This window comes from Pyxicephalus adspersus, chromosome 2, assembly GCF_032062135.1.
Source record: "Pyxicephalus adspersus chromosome 2, UCB_Pads_2.0, whole genome shotgun sequence".
Taxonomy (NCBI): domain Eukaryota; kingdom Metazoa; phylum Chordata; class Amphibia; order Anura; family Pyxicephalidae; genus Pyxicephalus; species Pyxicephalus adspersus.
In genome coordinates, this window is record NC_092859.1 from 51350726 (window position 1) to 51368068 (window position 17343).

A 17343-nucleotide genomic window follows, 5' to 3' on the forward strand; every position below is an offset into this window, starting at 1 on the left:
GTTTGCTTTGTTGTTCTGCTATCAAATCCCCTGAAGGAGCAGCTGCTGACACGAAACGCGCCTGGATACTTAGAAAATAAATGTGATTCCTATTTTATTGTATACAGTATGTGCACTAATTGTGAGGTAAAGTCATGTGATGGTCTTTTTATTGATTATATTTTGTATATGTTGACATGTTTTTCATCTTCAAAATAAAATGGAACTTATATTCTTTTGATATGGGTATGCCAGTAATTTCCCACTTAGTCCACTTATGGGAAGTAGGACTATTCTTTTTCTCTGATTGTTTAGGAACATGGCATGGTTTGATGAATGCATTACCTGTGAAGGGGATTTACATTACAACAATAAAGCATTTTCAAGAGAAGTCAGCGATGGCAGCCTCTATATTTCTTTTAAGACAAGTTTCTTTAATGAAATTTTTGGACTTGCTTTCATCAATATAACTTTTTGTAATCACCCTACACGTATTTTAAACCTGAGAGACCTGAGAACCAAAGCCATTCATTGCCAGAGCAAAATTCGGAGCTGACCTTCTGTTTACAACTTGTCATACAGTAATTAGTCCCACACTGCTTAAAAGTAAATTGCATGTGCTATAATAACTCCAACAAACATTGATGTGCTGCACCATCGACCTTTGAAGTTCTGCATTCCAACACCATAGCAAGACCAACTTCACAAAGTTAATCTCAACAGTGACATTTGTTACTCCATGGGACAAAAGATTAGAATACAAAGGAATTAAAGTCCTCATACCTTTATACTAAATGATTCTGACATGCTAATTACTGCAATTGGGAAGCAAACTTCAATGTGAAGGAATGAAAGGCCAGTCTATTTCTTTCAGCTACCAGGCTCATGCTCTTGTTCTACCTAAAATTTAAATGTTGTATGACAAGGGTGCCCAACCTAAGGCCTGCGAGCCACACCCGTGAAGGTGCCAGATCCGGCCCTCTGCTCATTCCGCCTCTGCTCTCTCTGCTGATTGTGTTGCCGGGGATGGGACGTGCGCATCTCCTATGTTTCCCCATGAGATCTGTCTAGCAGGAGAGGCAGCTTCCTGGGTATGCTCAGTGTTAACTCCCTGAGAGTGAGTGTCTAATGATCAGTGTCTAATCAGCTGTGGCTGCTCCCCCTAAACCTTGTACTGGCAAATAATTCTACCCCTACAGCAGCATGAGAGCTGTGTCTGTGTCCATGCAGCTGCCATTATCACCATGTATAAACCTTTATATCTCCTACACTGATTGTCAGAGAAACATGACATTTTCGGGGTACACAGGAGACCCTTGGAGCTGTTACAGTTAGACTAAATGTAAGCCTCTTAAGCATAAGTTGCTAGATACGAGGTCACAAGCATAAAATCCTAACAACGATCGTTATTTTCACATTTAGGGTGGGCTATTTCAAGACCAGGGTCCCCAAATTCAGACTGCATGTTCCACTTTCATGGCAATGAGCATTAACATACTGTCAATGTGCTGTGGTGCCCCAAATATATTCTTGAATGCTCACAAAACTTCAAGGCTAAGTTCAGACTGGCGGTGAGGTTACCCTTTCCTCTTAGCAGCTGAGCTAAAAGCTTACGAGGCATTCAAGTTGCTTTGTGAAAACTTTCTCCGTAGACACAAGTCTCCTGCATTCAAGGAAGGAGTACAGAATCATCTTGATTTGTCCAAAAAACACATGACTAAAGATTTACTAAGTAAATAATGTATTATAGAACATGTTAAACAGTTTACACTTACTTACCAACCCATTGAAGGTGAAATCTGCCCAACACCTCCAGGTGGTATAGAGTAAAATGGTGGGATATCTGGTGTTTGGGAGGATCTGTGGGCACCTGCATAGATAAAAACAGTATACAATCAATATATATGAAAAAAACTACACTGCTACACCAGTAATCCCAAACAATGGGGCTTTTCAGGGTGCCCATAGGCAGCCCCCCCTTCCCCCAGAAGTTAACCTAATTTAAAGGGTGCTTCATAAACACACACACACACACATATATATATATATATATATATATATATATATATATATATATATACACACACACAAATAAATATAAAAAAAAATGGGTTTTCTTTTCAAAAATGTTAAATACATTTTTGCAAAATAGGTACAACATAGAGAAAAATCTAAAATTGAGCATTTTCAAATACAGAGTTTACAATTTACTGCTTGGGTTTGCTATTTTTGTTGTTTATAATCGACCACCACCACTGAGTTTTAGTCTTTCTCTAATGATCTATAAAAGTTAATAATGTGAAGTTAAAAAAAAAAAAAAAACTTGCTAAAATGTAGTTGCTAAAACTAAATTGCAAGTAATGGTTTATTACAGCTATCAGTATTATATTTAAAGTGTTTATCAAACACAAAAATACCTTAGTCAAAAAAAAAAAAAAACATATATCTTTGTAAGCGAGAGAAGGGCAGCCATACCCACATAACAAACCTAACCCCACCCCTGCCGAACCCGACCCTTTCATATAATTTGTGCATTGAGCGAGCAGGGAAAGGTAAGTAACGCAGAGGGAGTGATTGTTGCTTCATGCCATAATTAAAACTGTTGATCCACCAATGAGAAATGGGATGCAGGGGGAATATGATGCATGTACTGTATTTGCGGTGTATAGGTGTGTAGGGGTGCATGGCAGAATGTCATGAGGTACAAAATAAGGTATGCTGGTTATACACTGCGCAGCACATCATATACTCCAGACTGCCCTATTCTGTACATTGTGCAGTACATTACATACTCATTACCACTCTTATCTTTACACTGCAAATCACTAAAGTGATGTTATAGTACCAGGCTTTAGTGATTTATACAATTGGACTTCTGAAATCCCTTCTGCTCAATGTACAAGCAAAGTTTTGTTTACAACTGTAAGAAATAAAATGTAATGTAACTAAATGTAAGTGCCCTGATGGATTCTCTAACAAAGTCTATGCAAATAAAATAAAAACTATCATCAAAGATATAGTTCAAAACGTTAGTGTGTAGCTACAAACAGCTAAATGTCAATGTTCATCTACTGTTACATAGTAGGTTAGGTTGAAAAAAGTCCATCAAGTTCAACCAATAGGGAAATAAACATATCCCAGATATAAAACCCTATAAGACATAGTTGGTCCAGAGGAAGGCAAAAAAAACCCTGGTACAATTTGCTTCAACGGGAAAAGAAATTCCTTTCTGATTCTGTGAGGCAATTGGATGTTCCCTCTTGTTCTTTGTAATGATTTCAAGGTGAATAATTGGGAAGAGAGTTCTCTATATGGACCATTTATATTTTTAAAGGGTGATCATATCTTCCCTTAAGCATCTCTTCTCAAGGGAGAATAGATTCAGTTAGGCTAATTTCTCCTCATAGCTGAGCTCCTCCATTCCCTTTATTATTTTAGTTGCCCTTTTCTGGACTTTCTCCAACTCCACAATGTCCTTTTTGTGAACTGGTGCCCTAAACTGGACTGGATATTCCAGATGTGGTCTGACTAATGCTTTATACAGGGGCAGGATTATGTCTCCATCTCTGCAGTCTATTCCTCTTTTAATACAATAAAGTACTTTACTAGCTTTAGATATTGCAACTTGGCATTGCGTGCTGTTATTAAGTCCATAACCTACCAGAACCCCCAGATCCTTTTCCATTTCTGACCCCCCTCCCCAACTGTAATCCCCCTAGACATGGGGAGGGCAAAATTTTTCAGTCAGGGGCCACAATCTGATATAAAGTTTGACAGAGGGGCTGGGCCCATGGGAGAGTGGACGGGGTTATGCCATCATGACGCCACTGAACATGATGTCATGATGGCATAACCCCGCCCATTCTCCTATCGCAGATCTGAGCCTGCACCCATGCCTGGTCTAGAAGAATAAGAAAAGAAAGAAAGAAATTAGATTTTTTTTCTTCATCTGGTGTGCCAATATACAGCACTTTAGGATATATATACAAGTATTAAATAAAGCAGACACATAGTGCATAGTTCATAGTCATCGCAGAGGAGCTCACAATCTAATATTCCTACGATACTTATAATGCAGTGTCCCTAACAAGGCTGATCCTGGAGAAATCCAAATAACCTACAAAGTTATTTTATGAATATGCAAAAAGACTGAATGTTTGGAGGCAGCACATGCAAACAGGGAGAACACACAAGGGCAGCACTGCCGCACACCCTGCCTAGTACTCTCTGGTGAGCAGATCAGTGCCCCTTCTCTGCTGTACCAGTAACAACACACTTCACAAAGATTGCATTGTTCCCGAGAAATCCTTCACCATTCTGTGTCATTTCTGAAAGCTGCAGATGTAAAATTTAAGCCAAACACAAGCAAAGAACTCAGCAACCTACAACAAGCCTCAATATTTTACACCAGACACCCACTTTGTAGCTGTAGAATTGTTGTGTTAATGAGCAGCGATGAGTCAGGAGGTCACTACGATGTTGTAGAAGGACCTTGGAGTGAGTATGTGAGCTGTTATCATGCAGTAAATTATGGAGGCTCTGTCACATTGCCATACTGAGTGATCCAGAATTCAGTTATCAGGATTATTGCGGCTATCCTTAAGCTCCTGCATAGTAAGATAATATTTACACAACGCTCCCTGCAGGCTTGTCACATTTACCTGTGCCCTTCTGTGCTACCCAATACACATCACAACATCACTGGGATGCCAAGCCCATGCCATGTTGCCTCTCACCTCTATAGCAAGCGGATTCTTCAATGTGCAGTGACACAGCCCGCCCACTCTCCCATTGCGGATATGAGCCTGTGATGGGAGAGTAGGTGGGCTGTGTCCCTGCACACAACCTGTCCACCTCCACGAGCCGGTACTCAAACGGGGGACGTGTTCCGCGGCTCTGGCTAGTTTGCCCCCCCCCCCCCCAGTGGGGTTCTTCTCCTGACCCTGCTCGGGGTGGAACCAGCCAGAGCCGCGGACCACCCAAAGGACCTGAGATACAAGCTGATTGGGGCTTATACGGCCTGTGGGCCAGAATTTACCCATGCCTGCCATAGACTATATGAAATGTGCATGTTGTTAGCCCCCAAGTGCATACCTTAACATTTATCTATATTAAATGTAATTTGCCACTTGGCTGCCCAATCAACAGTACATCCAGGTTTGCTTGTAGATAATAGACATCCTGTATGGACCTAATTTCATTACATAGTTTGGTGTCATCTGGAAACACAGAAATGGTACTTTTAATCCCAAAGTCTATATCATTTTTAAAAAAGTTAAACAGTAAAGGTCCCAACACTGAACCCTGGGGGACACCACTAATAACCTTAGACCATTCAGAGTATGAATCATTAATTACTACTCTCTGGATGTGGTCTTTAAGCCAGTTCTCTATCCATTTACAGATTGACCTTTCTAAACCTATTGACTCTAACTTGCATATTAACTGTCTGTGGGGTATGGTGTCAAATGCTTTAGCAAAGTCCGAGTACACTATATCAACTGCTACTCCACTGTCTACCTGTTTACTTACTTCTTCATAAAAAGAGAGTAAATCTGTTTGACAACTTTAGTCTTTCTTGAAGCCATGCTGACTATCACTTATAATATTATTTTCTAGCAGAAACTTCTCAATGTGGTTCTTTATCATACTCTCTAGGACCTTTCCAACTATGGACATTAAACTAACCGGTCTGTAGTTCCTGGTAATGACTTTGCTCCCTTTTTGAAGATAGAAACCACATTGGCCTTTTGCCAATCCATCGGTACCATGCCAGGGATTAAAGAGACTCTAAAAATTAGAAATAATGGCTTTGAAAAAACTGAGCTCAACTCTTTGAGGACAAGTGGATGTAATCGATCGGGTCCTGGCGCTTTGTCAACCTTAATTTTGCCCAACTGTTTCTCAATCAAATCCATTTTGAGCCACTGTGAACCGTTTAAGGCAGTGACATTGCTATTATGAATTTGGACTTGAGCTCTGCAATTTTTCTGTGTACACAAAGTTAAAAAAAAAAAAAGTGTTTAGGAAATCCGCCTTTACTTTATCCCCAGTTACCAACCCAGAGGCATCCTTTAAGGGGCCTACATGCTCAGATCTGATTTTTATGCTATTAATATATTTAAAAACATTTTTGGGGTTTTCCTTACTTTCCAGGTCCATACAGGATGTCTATAATCTACAAGCAGACCTGGATGTACTGTTTGATTAGGCAGCCACTTGGCAAATGAAATTTCATATAGATAAATGTAAAGTTATGCACTAGGGGGGGTTACAACATGCATGCTTCATATTCTCTAGGGGGAATATATTTGGGGGAGGGGGGAGCTGGGGGTTCTGGTAGATCATAGATTTAATAACAGCATGCGATGCCAAGCTGCAATATCTAAAGCTAGCAAAGTACTTTCTTGGATTAAAAGAGGAATAGACTGCAAAGATGGAGACATATTCCTGCCCCTGTACAAAGCATTGGTCAGACCACATCTGGAATATGCAGTCCAGTTTTGGGCAACAGTTCACAAAAAGGACCATGTGGAATAGGAGAGAGTGCAGAGAAGGGCAACTAAACTAATAAAAGCATTGGAGGAGCTCAGCTATGAGGAGAGATTAGCTGAACTGAATTTATTCTCCTTTGGGAAGAGACATTTAAGGGGTGATATGATCACCCTACATAAATATATAAATGGTCCATATGAGGAACTCTCTTCCCAATTATTCATTTTGAGATCATTACAAAGAAGAAGAGGGAACTCTGCATCTGGAAGAAAAGAAGTTTAAGCTCCGGATAAGGAAGGGATTCTTCACTGTAAGATTTGTGAAAATGTGGAATCGGCTCCCTCAGGAAGTAGTTTCACCGACTACTATAGATTGCTTTAGGAAAAATCTGGATGCTTTTATAGAAGCACAGAATATAACTGGGTATTAAGGATTTAAAGTAAAGATAAAAGAGACTGTTGATCCAGGGAATATTTGATTGCCTCATTGAATAAGGAAGGAATTTTTTTTCCATTGAAGCAAATTGAACAATTTTTTTTTTTTTGCTTTCCTCTGGACCAACTATGTCTTATAGGGTTTTATATCTGGGATATGTTTATTTCCCTGGTGGTTGAACTTGATGGACTTATGCCTTTTCTTTCACCTAACCTACTATGTAACTATGTAAAAGTGAAGTAAAAACAAAAATATTATCATAATATTGCATTTCTTGAACACAGATTTATGCATCTTTACAATAGGGCAGCTTACAGGATTCTTTCCATTACGTTGTAGTACTATAATCAGAAATACTTAAAATTCCATGACAAGTGACAATATACAGCAAATAGTAGCTTGATTATTTCTACTCCCCTTTCTAAATTCCCCACAGTGAAATACTGTAAGGAAGCCCAATAATAAATGGCCTAAATTCTCAGTAGAAATCAAAATTACGCTTTTATCACAGTAGCATAATATAGTACATATACAGGAGAAAACAAAAGTGTATATTCAGGGTGACCACAATAACCCAACACTGTATGGGCAAACAAAGCAGCGTATGTGAAATCCAGAGGCAAACCAAATACATAGCTATTGCATAGAGACTATTTCCGGTTTCATACAGTTTTTTCAAAGGATGACTGGCCACTCTCATATCTCGTATGATGCACTTTCCATTTTCAACACCGCATGAATACAGAGCTCAACACCTACTATCAGTATCTACTTCCTATCTTCAACCTCTGCACTGCTCATTATGACTAGATACTGGTTCACAAATTAGACTGCTTGAAAGAAAACATCTATAGCTACATCTGTACCAATAACATGATTCAACTACATATTCAACTACATGATAACCATTTTCATTACATTTCAGTAAAAAAAAAAGCCTACATGTCTCAATAAAATGTACAAAAATTGAGTTTACATGGAACTTTTTACAGTCTGTACAATACTTCTATGGTTTAAATCAACTGGCTGCTGCAATCATCACCTCTCTCTCTGCATGGCTCAAATGACTGCTGAGCTGGAAGCCTTCTTCATAAAAAAACTCATGTAATCGCTATGATTGGCTTATAGATAGAGGGCTGTGATTATACAGTAGTACTATATTCTACATACATATTCCCTACAGATCTGTTGTGAATGTACTGAAACTGTGCACATCAAATACAAAAGTTGTGTCTATCAACCACAAACACAGTTCACATGCATAAAGGATGTGTATTAGACAATAATTCCCTTCATCACCCTTGCACATTAACTGCACATTGCTCTTTGATGTACCCAGAGCTGGATCACCCAAGGAGCCTGTTGGGCGTTCTGGGAGCCCATCTGCTCTAGCAACATTTGCGATTTCCTTAATATACTATAGTCTTAAACATTTTTAGCCTGTTGATATAAACAACAAAAACATTCTACAGTTTGTCTTTTACTTAGGCTTTATGGTTAGTGAATGATTCTAATTTATCAAATAAATAAAACAGACACAATGACATTGGCTTGGTTATACTTTGTAGACTCAAGCTTTCACATAGTATCCTGTTTGTGTTGACAGTTACAGGTATGAAGGGCAGGTATGGAGGGTATTGAAGAATGCATCAGCTTCCTAACTGGTAGTTATTTGATCTGTTTTTAAAAGCAGGCACCATCTTCAAATAGCTTTACAATTACTGAGCTTTACTGAGATACAGGGTTACACATTTTTATCGAAGCTGTAAACCTGTACTAAAATAAAGACAGTTCTGAAAATGTTATTTACCCACCTGATGTTCTAACTGAATGGATATAATAATAAAGAATAGTAGACTTAAAACAAGTACTTTTATTTTTTTATTTATTTATTTTTTCTTACTTTATGTTGAATAATTCTGAACAGGCAGAAAGAAGAAAGGTGAATAAAAAAATCTTGGTGAGGTATGAAGTACAAGTTACCTTGTTTTTGGTTGAGGTCTGCTGGAAGATGTGGCGAGTGGGAGCTGTGACTGAATGGCTCATTGTTGAATGGAATGAGAGGTGTGAGTGGATGGACCCCATGCGATGGCTGGACCACAGGAACCTTACTGGACTAGAAGACAAAATGAAAAAAAAATTATCTCTACAACCCAAATTTTTGATAAAAATTTTTACATCTGTTAAATATATAAAATGTATTAAAAAGAAAAACTCTTGGTATTTTGTATAGTGTTTTTGAGGGGTTAGAATTTTTTTTTATTATGCCCACATCCCATGCATTAACTGAAGTCTCAAGTACTTAATCAACAACTTCCCACCATCAAGTGCAAGAGTGACACCATTCACCCAATAGATTTCTGTAACTTGCATTTAATACTTCAGGTAACAGCTTGAAAGTCCATCCGTGTCCTTGCTTTGGAGAATCACTGTTTTACAGCTGTCCTGGACACAACTCATCTGTAACCAGAACAGAATTGAAACAGAAATCTTTAACTAGTAACACTTGTTATTGGGGATTTGCAAAATTTTGAAGATAGTTTCTCCAACCTTCTGCTGTGTTTTTAAGAAAATAAATTTAGGGAATTTTTTGAACGGATCAGGGGTGCCAACCATTCCCTGCTTTGCTCAGAATTAAATAAAAAACCTTTGGGCTTAGAAATAAAAAACATATTACTGAATACTGTTCAAAGAATGGAACTTAATAAGGAATCAATATATGGTGAGACTAAAAACTCCTAATAGGACACAGCGAAAACAGCCATTCTAACAATTACTTGAGAATAAATTCCCTAAAGAAGAAAATCGACAAAGGATACCGACAAAGTCAGTCCTTGCGAAACTAAAAAGTTATAGCATCTGACAGAGCCCTTCAGACAAGATGAGGACACAAAGGGCCTGATTTATCAAGGCTCTCCAAGACTGGAGAAGATAGACCATCAAGGGTGATTCGGCAAACCTGGAATGGATTTTTTAAAATCATTTGCTGTTATTTGGAAAATGTTTTCAATCCTAAATCCATTTCCATGTTTGCTGGATTATCTAGGTTAACCAATAATAGTCTATCTTTCCAGTCTTGGAGGGCTTTGATAAATTAGGCCTAATGACATCTGTTAGTAAAACATTTTTTAAAATTTTATTTGGCACATTTGGCTTCTATATAGTAAAAAATGTAGGCCTGATTTAATAAAGCTCTCCTAGTTCAGGTCTGAAAGATGTTTCTGTTTCATTACCACAATGCATGTTAATGCAGTAAGGCACCAGAACATTAGTATTTCTTTCTCAATGTAGCATGCCAATATACAAGGAAGGTTTTTCATATTTAAAGTAGCCTAGCAAAAGCATGTGGTTTGTGGAGTGCTTAAAGCGTGCCTAAACTCAGAAATTTCACTTTACATAAAAGGGTAGACAACCCTTTAATGCGCAAAGCCTCCTGGGATACCTACATCACACATCCTGGGAGGCTCTTGGGAGCTCCTTCTGCGCATGCCCGAGCATCTCACGCATGCGCAGTGAGATCATCAAGTTTTTTTCCAACCTATGTCACCCGATCTTGCGCCTGGGATGGAGCGCCCGGTGCACCAGCTCGAAGATCGATGCCTGTATGACGCGGAACTCGATGGAAGACACCTCCGGACTGATCTACTGCACTGCGGAATTGAAGGTAAGTGTTTGTTTTGTTTTTTTTTGGGGGGGGGGGGCATTTTTCAGTTTACTTCCTCTTTATAATTTGATTTTTCACATTGGGTTGGATTGTATATAATATAATTATATATTTCAAGATCCATTCTAAACTGGCCCCAAAGTCCCATTCCTATTTTTTTTTTACCCACAGCATACATCTTATACTGTATTATATTGTATTATACTGTATAGGTGTCCCCTTGTGGATGTTTAAATGTGTCCCCAAAAAGAGAATTCAGGATTTAGGAATTTTAAATTGGCATACTGCTTTTAAAAAAAAGATGCTTTTTATGCCTAATGACTAAATACACCCAACTTACTTCACAAGGGGGAATTAACTTTAATACTACTGCCCAAATTGTGAAATTGGTTTTGAGATAGATAGCAGAAAAAAAACCCTCAGCTAACCTACAATCCAAATTAGCTGAGATTGTCTAACCTAATTTACTAACTACCTTTAAAAACAAAAGACTGGAATTGGGCATGCAGAAATGATCTTTTTCAACAGAAAGAAAGACCTATGTAGACGATAGGTGTTGCATGGTTTTGGTTATGTATGTACAAGAGTCTGAGTGCACTTGTTTTTTTATGTATGTGGTTTTTTTAGAATGTTGAACATCTTGGCAACTATTTTTTAAATTTTACCTTTTAGTATTCAGAACTGGGGCATAAGACTTAAGAAGTAGTGAGAAATTTAAATTATAGTTGTTAACCTTGTTCTAATTTAGCGCTCTATAGAACAAATTCAGGAACTGTAGCTTTTATAATCTCACAGAACAGGTCTTTAATAAAAGTGTTGAGGAAATATACAATAATGCTTTCCAATCTCCTAGCCATACACAAAATTAATATTACCCACTACATACAGTGTTTAACCCCAAAATTTTTTTAAGCCAGATGGGAAGAAATTGTAGGCGGGTGGCAGCCCCTGTATTGTGACCCATCTCTTCAAAAACCACCCAAAAACAGCCAGGTGGTTACTGAAAAGTGTCGGGTGGTGCACCCGGCTAAAAGGGGCTGAGGAGAAAACTGACATATATTACATTTCAATCTGCTTTCATCTAAAGAAAAACACTACATTTCAGAAAATCTAGAGACAGATAAGCTTTTTATTGTGCATTACAGAATGCATTTCAGGACTTCAATTTACGCAAGCATGATTCTAAACCATGTCCCTATCTTTCAAGAAGGTACATTAACTTGATGCATTACCAATTTTATACATTTTTCTAAAGTAAAAATGACTTTTGAAAGCCTTTTTTCATCACATCAAAGGGTTTCAATGTAGAAGCAGAGAAAAATTTGAAACAAGTAGCATGTTCTATTATTGGTATATGATGTCAAAAAAGATATTGCTTATAGATTTTTTTATGCAATAAGACAGACGTGCCACAAAAGGGAAAGCACAACATGCAAGTAGAAAAACTTTAAATAGTCATCTTAAAAACAATTAACTGCCAAAAAGGGAAAAGTCCTTTTACATGGTAGATCTAAAAGCAAATGCTCCAACCAATAATCCTACACCCTAAATGAAATTGGGTACTCGACTAACACATTATATATACTATGCACGGTACCATTAAAACATAAAAAAATAGGCAATAAAAAACAGTCAACTTGACATTACTTAATTAGGCTTGCCCAAACCGAACTACATCACTCAATAGCTCTCTTATGCACAAATTGCTGGCAGCCTTACAGGTAGTCAAGGTAGCAACATTTTTGGGGGGCTGAGAAAGAAAGCTAGTTGTTTACTCAGACTGATAGCAATGGTACTACTTATGGTCATCAAAAAAAAGGTTAGGGGAAATCTAAAAGATTAGAGTTATCTTACAAGAGATAAGAGAAAATGTTTTAAAATGTTTCATCTGAAAAAGAAAGCACTCCCACCCACAATATTTAAATCACAACACAATGTACAGAATGCAGTGGTCAGCGGTTCGTGCTTTTGACCTCTGTACGTGCTAGTGCTTTTTATACTGCTGTTCAGTCTTTTTTCTTCCCACTAACAAAAGACAATTTGTTTTCCCACTGGCATTTATTAAAAGGAAATAAAAGGAGCTATATAGAGGAAGTGCTTAAGGTGGGTAAGACAAGCACTATGGGGGAAGTGTGTGCTCTAAAATGTATTTAGGGAACCCTTATACCACTTTCATACACTTTTAATGGTTACTCACTCTCTAATTTTGTTGAACATATTAAATAAAAAGTTTGTCTTGTATTTACCACAAAATCATTTTCACTGGAGTCTATTAAGAGACACAGGAACTTTGGTCGGTTATTTGGTTTTGATTAATCATTTGGGTTATCCTGAATAGTACAGGAGGTTGGGCGCTGGCACTGCAAAGGTGCTCATAAAAGCCCCTGAAAGAAACTGTTTGCAGGGACTGGGAAGGATGCTTTAATCCAGAATATGGGCTAGATGGGGATCCGATAATATGTATGACAAGAACAAAGATAAGAAACCAGAAAGGGGATATGCAAAAGCTTCCTAGGGTACCACCTAAAGCATTCGGTTTAAAAGGTGTCTAGCTGTCTGCAAGGTCAACAAACTTCCCCCAATACAGGAAAAGTGGAACTCCGCCTTTATGGTCTATTTGAAGCCTTAAATGGCTTGAAACCCAAGCCTTGCAGATGGACTCGTGGGATGTGGGCAAAGAGAAACAGAGGACCTTTTTTTCCTTGAAAAGGAAGGACACAACTGGCATTCTGCTTCATAAACTCTCTCTCCTAAGTAGCATTACAAAAAAAGTATTAGGGCTTACAAGTTTCTAAGAACAAGGGCAGACCAGATATTAAATCTAAAAGTGCCAAAGCACATTTGTGGGCTCCATGGTCAGTCAGAAATTACCTAGGTAATTTGAGTAATGATCCTTTGCCTGTGTGTCAGCATTGGTCGCTAGCTGTGATATAGGCCTCTCTATAGGTAAACCCCCATCCAAACAAGGATACATTTTCAGTTTGCACAAATAGCGCTACATCCTGCGCAGAAGCCACAATGTTATTCTCTTCCCCTTCTGTAAACCAAACAAAAATGCTAGGGGGTGTGGCTCTGCAATTGTGCTGTGAAAATGTGATTTTCAGGAGCTCCGTCCCCAGTACTGCTTCTGCCTTAATCATAGCATTTGAGACGGGACTAAAGGCTCTCCATGGCACATGTCAGGATGGTGGAAGACTCCAGCTCGTTTCAAGGCACAGAAGAAATCTGGGCTCCGCTTGAACTTTCTATCAGCGGAGACTCGAGTTACAGAGGCCCGCACTCCCAATATGGCACCGCCACATCAGAGTGGGCGCTGTAAGCCCTTGCACAGGAACCCACGGAACAAGGTGAGAGGCTGCAAGCACTACGGGTTGCAGCTTCTCTGTCTACAACGGCTCCCCCCTCCCTATCTTTAACAAGTTACCAGGCCGCTCAAGGGGACACAAAAAATACAATCTCCATATAGAGGGGTGCAGACTCCCCCCCCGCCGGTTTTCTTGGCTTCTCAAGATGATTCAACATCGCAGCCTACCCAGAATGAGTCACAGGCACCATGCCCTGCTCCCTCTCTACCCAGCACTAAGTTCCAAATATCTTGCACAGATCTCAGCGCCCTTTTACATACATTGTCCACAACATCCGACATTAAGAATTTGCCAAATTTGCTGCCAAATTGAAAGAGGCACTACGCAAAGAGTTGGAAGATATACGCCCACAGGCTACAGCCATAGATGCCAGGGTCACAACTATAGATGAATCCTCCACCTTGTTATTGACGTGCATGCAAGCAATAGAGAACTCCCAAAGATCACTACAGAGCTCAGTGGCCTCCCGGGTATTGAAGGTTGTGGACCAAGAAACCAGTCATCTCCGCAAAAATGTACAAATAAAGGGCCTGCCAGAAGCAACTGCTGGACCAGATCCTAAAGCTACAGTGAAAGCTATATTCAACATGTTTTGGGGGAAAACCCCACTACCCACATTGAAATCGACTGGGTACATTGAGTGCAGGGTCTTTGAAGAATAGATCTAGAATCTCCATGTCATATGCAGAATCCATTTTTATTTGGTGAAAGAAGAGGTACTGAAATGGACCTGGTTCCAGGGAACCTCAGCCTCAGCCATCTCAAAATTCTGGATCAGGAAAGGGATGGAATGTTTGGCCCACCCATTCTTTTCAATACACTCTGGAACTGGATCCCAAATAAAGATCTGTAAAGCTGGAGTTCCACCATGAACCACAGCCACATGATGGTCCTTTAACATCTCTTCTAAGTGCAACAGAGGTTCATTGAATTTGGCCTTGCATACCTACTAATGCATAGGGGCGCTCCTCAAAAAACACAGTTCTGTTTAGCAATGTCAGTGCGAGCGTAGGTGTGCGTGTCTGTGTGTGTGCAAAACAAACAATAAATACATTTTCCAGAACACTTTTCAGCTAGCTTGCAAAAAAAAAAAAAACACAAAATACACTTATCAAATATTTGCATTAAAAAGATTTTATTTGCCCACATTTGCAAACATATGCATGCATACAATAGTAAACTTTCAGTCTACTTCAATCATCCACATCAAAACAAACTAGTCTTATATATTATAATTGTCAAACACCTTTTTGCCATTACAGTAAAATTCCCTATATTCTTTAGAGCCACCTTACCATGTATTCTATTTTTTTCTAATAAGCAAACTTACAGCTACTTATTAGTCACATAGGGCCTCATAATTAAAAGTTCCTTAAAACAGAACTGTTCTCATTGAACACAGAAGCCAATCATCATCCTATTTACCTACCATATAGCACTAGCAAGATGAAATGAAGCAGTTCACTTTCAATTATGAAGCTCAAAATTTTTGAAAACAATCAAACCAAATTCTAAATCATCCAAAAATATACAAAACTTAACAAGGCAGCACAACAAAAAGAAAGTGAAGTTAGCTCAAATGCAAAATTAATTATTACAAAGCATCATATTTTTTGTACTGAAGCCAGCGCCAAATTGGAATGAATGTTTCAGATACTTTTGTGTTACTGTTGAGATATTTGGAGAACACATTAGTAGGCTATTCAGGACCATGAGATTAAAAATAAGTTTAAAAATGTTTGAAAAAAAAATCTACAAAAATATTTATACACCCCCCCCCCCAATATAAATGTAAACATGCATACAAAATTGATTGTGTCATACATATTAGGTATCACCTCATTATTTGGAGGCTATCCCTCACAAGTCATTCTAATTACAGGGCCCGTTAAGGCTATTAAACAACTGTCTACCAATATGCTCTGTTAAAATATTTTTGATCCCCCAAATGCATTTGGATGAATTCTTTAAATAATTTTCTATATTTTAAAATGTATTGCACTATAGCCATACACTTTAAAAATGTAAATGTATGTACTGTACTTACTCTATTTGAATATAAATAAATCTGAAGAACTTATTTTTACCTGAGAATACAGCAAACCTAATCTTGACCGCTTTAATTCCCTCTACAATTAGAATAAATGCCCTTTAATGACATCTTCTCAAAGATAAATAAAATGTTATTTATATTCATTGCTATGAATCATCCGCAACAGGCAATGTTTTTTCCCTTTCTAAAAATTTTTACCTGCCTTTTTCTTAATTAATTGGTAATCCTAGTCGTTTTCCTCAAAAAGAGGGTTAAATCATCTATATACATTATTTTCTTCTTGTAAACATGCATGCATATTGTTTGTGGTTTTCTATGCAGTTCAGGTTTAACATATCACCACCCTGCACCTGAACAAAACAGTGCTTACACCAAAACTATTCTAAAAAATTGTATTTGAAAGATTGGTTAACCACTACCTGCCTGCAACAGCTGTCAATGACACCACATAGTACACAGCTGCTGGCAAAAACATAACTTGGTTAAAACATGAAAAACAGAAAGTAACACCATAGTCATTTCATGTTGATAATGTTTCACAGTATAAAAAGTGTGATCACATTCTGTTACATAATTCTTACACAGGTAAACAAAAAGAGAACAATTCAACCAGTAACATATAGGTCACATGGTAATATATTTACCTGAATGTTTTAAAAACAGTCTAATTAGGCTACTATTTATAAACAATTTATAAAAAATACTATATTGATTTTAATAGCATTATTATGAATACACTGGCGCACATATAGTTTTAAAACAGAATGCCCCGAAGAAAAAGTAAAAGTGTGTGAAGATTTTTACTAATGAAGCAAATTACATTAAAAATTACATTAAATCGGTGTTACAACAAAAATTACAATAAACCGGTGGTTTGATTTTAGTCTACATGCCCTGATGCCTTATTTTGCTTGTCTGTACCATCTACCTTTCAAATATGAAGTCTGCCATTCCTACTCATCCACAGTAAAAATGGCACAACTACATTCATGTCTATTTTTAAAAGGAATGTTTCCTTGGCATTACCTGGATATGCTGTGTGATCCGAATGGCAATTTTTTACTTGTGAAAGTGGAGGTGCAGGTGCTTTTATGCAACTAATAAGAATCATTTTTCATTTTCAGATGCTTTCACTAAATTTTGTAACTTTGTTCATGGGACCACTGTGGTTGGAGGAGATTTCCTTGTTGCCCTGGTTCCATTATCAGACGTATCCAGGGGGTTTCCCATCTTTAATGTACATCCTTAAAACGCATAAAGAAGGTTTTGTATGAGTTTCAATTAATGAACATTGGGCAGTTACAAGACCTGAAAATGAGTTCTTCAGACCTATTCCTGTATTCCCTTTTTTT

The 17343-nt window shown here is 38.0% G+C and overlaps 1 protein-coding gene across 1 annotated transcript in view; it reads right to left on the reverse strand.

The window, feature by feature from the left end:
• The window catches only part of TCF7 (transcription factor 7), a 117792-nt gene that overhangs the window by 49862 nt on the left and 50587 nt on the right, over positions 1–17343 (reverse strand). Inside the window, exons 4-5 of the mRNA XM_072398981.1 lie at positions 8893–9025; positions 1759–1849 (exon numbers count right to left, since the gene is read on the reverse strand). Of these exons, the coding sequence (XP_072255082.1) occupies positions 1759–1849; positions 8893–9025 (224 nt within the window). The remainder of the gene's footprint in view (positions 1–1758; positions 1850–8892; positions 9026–17343) is intronic.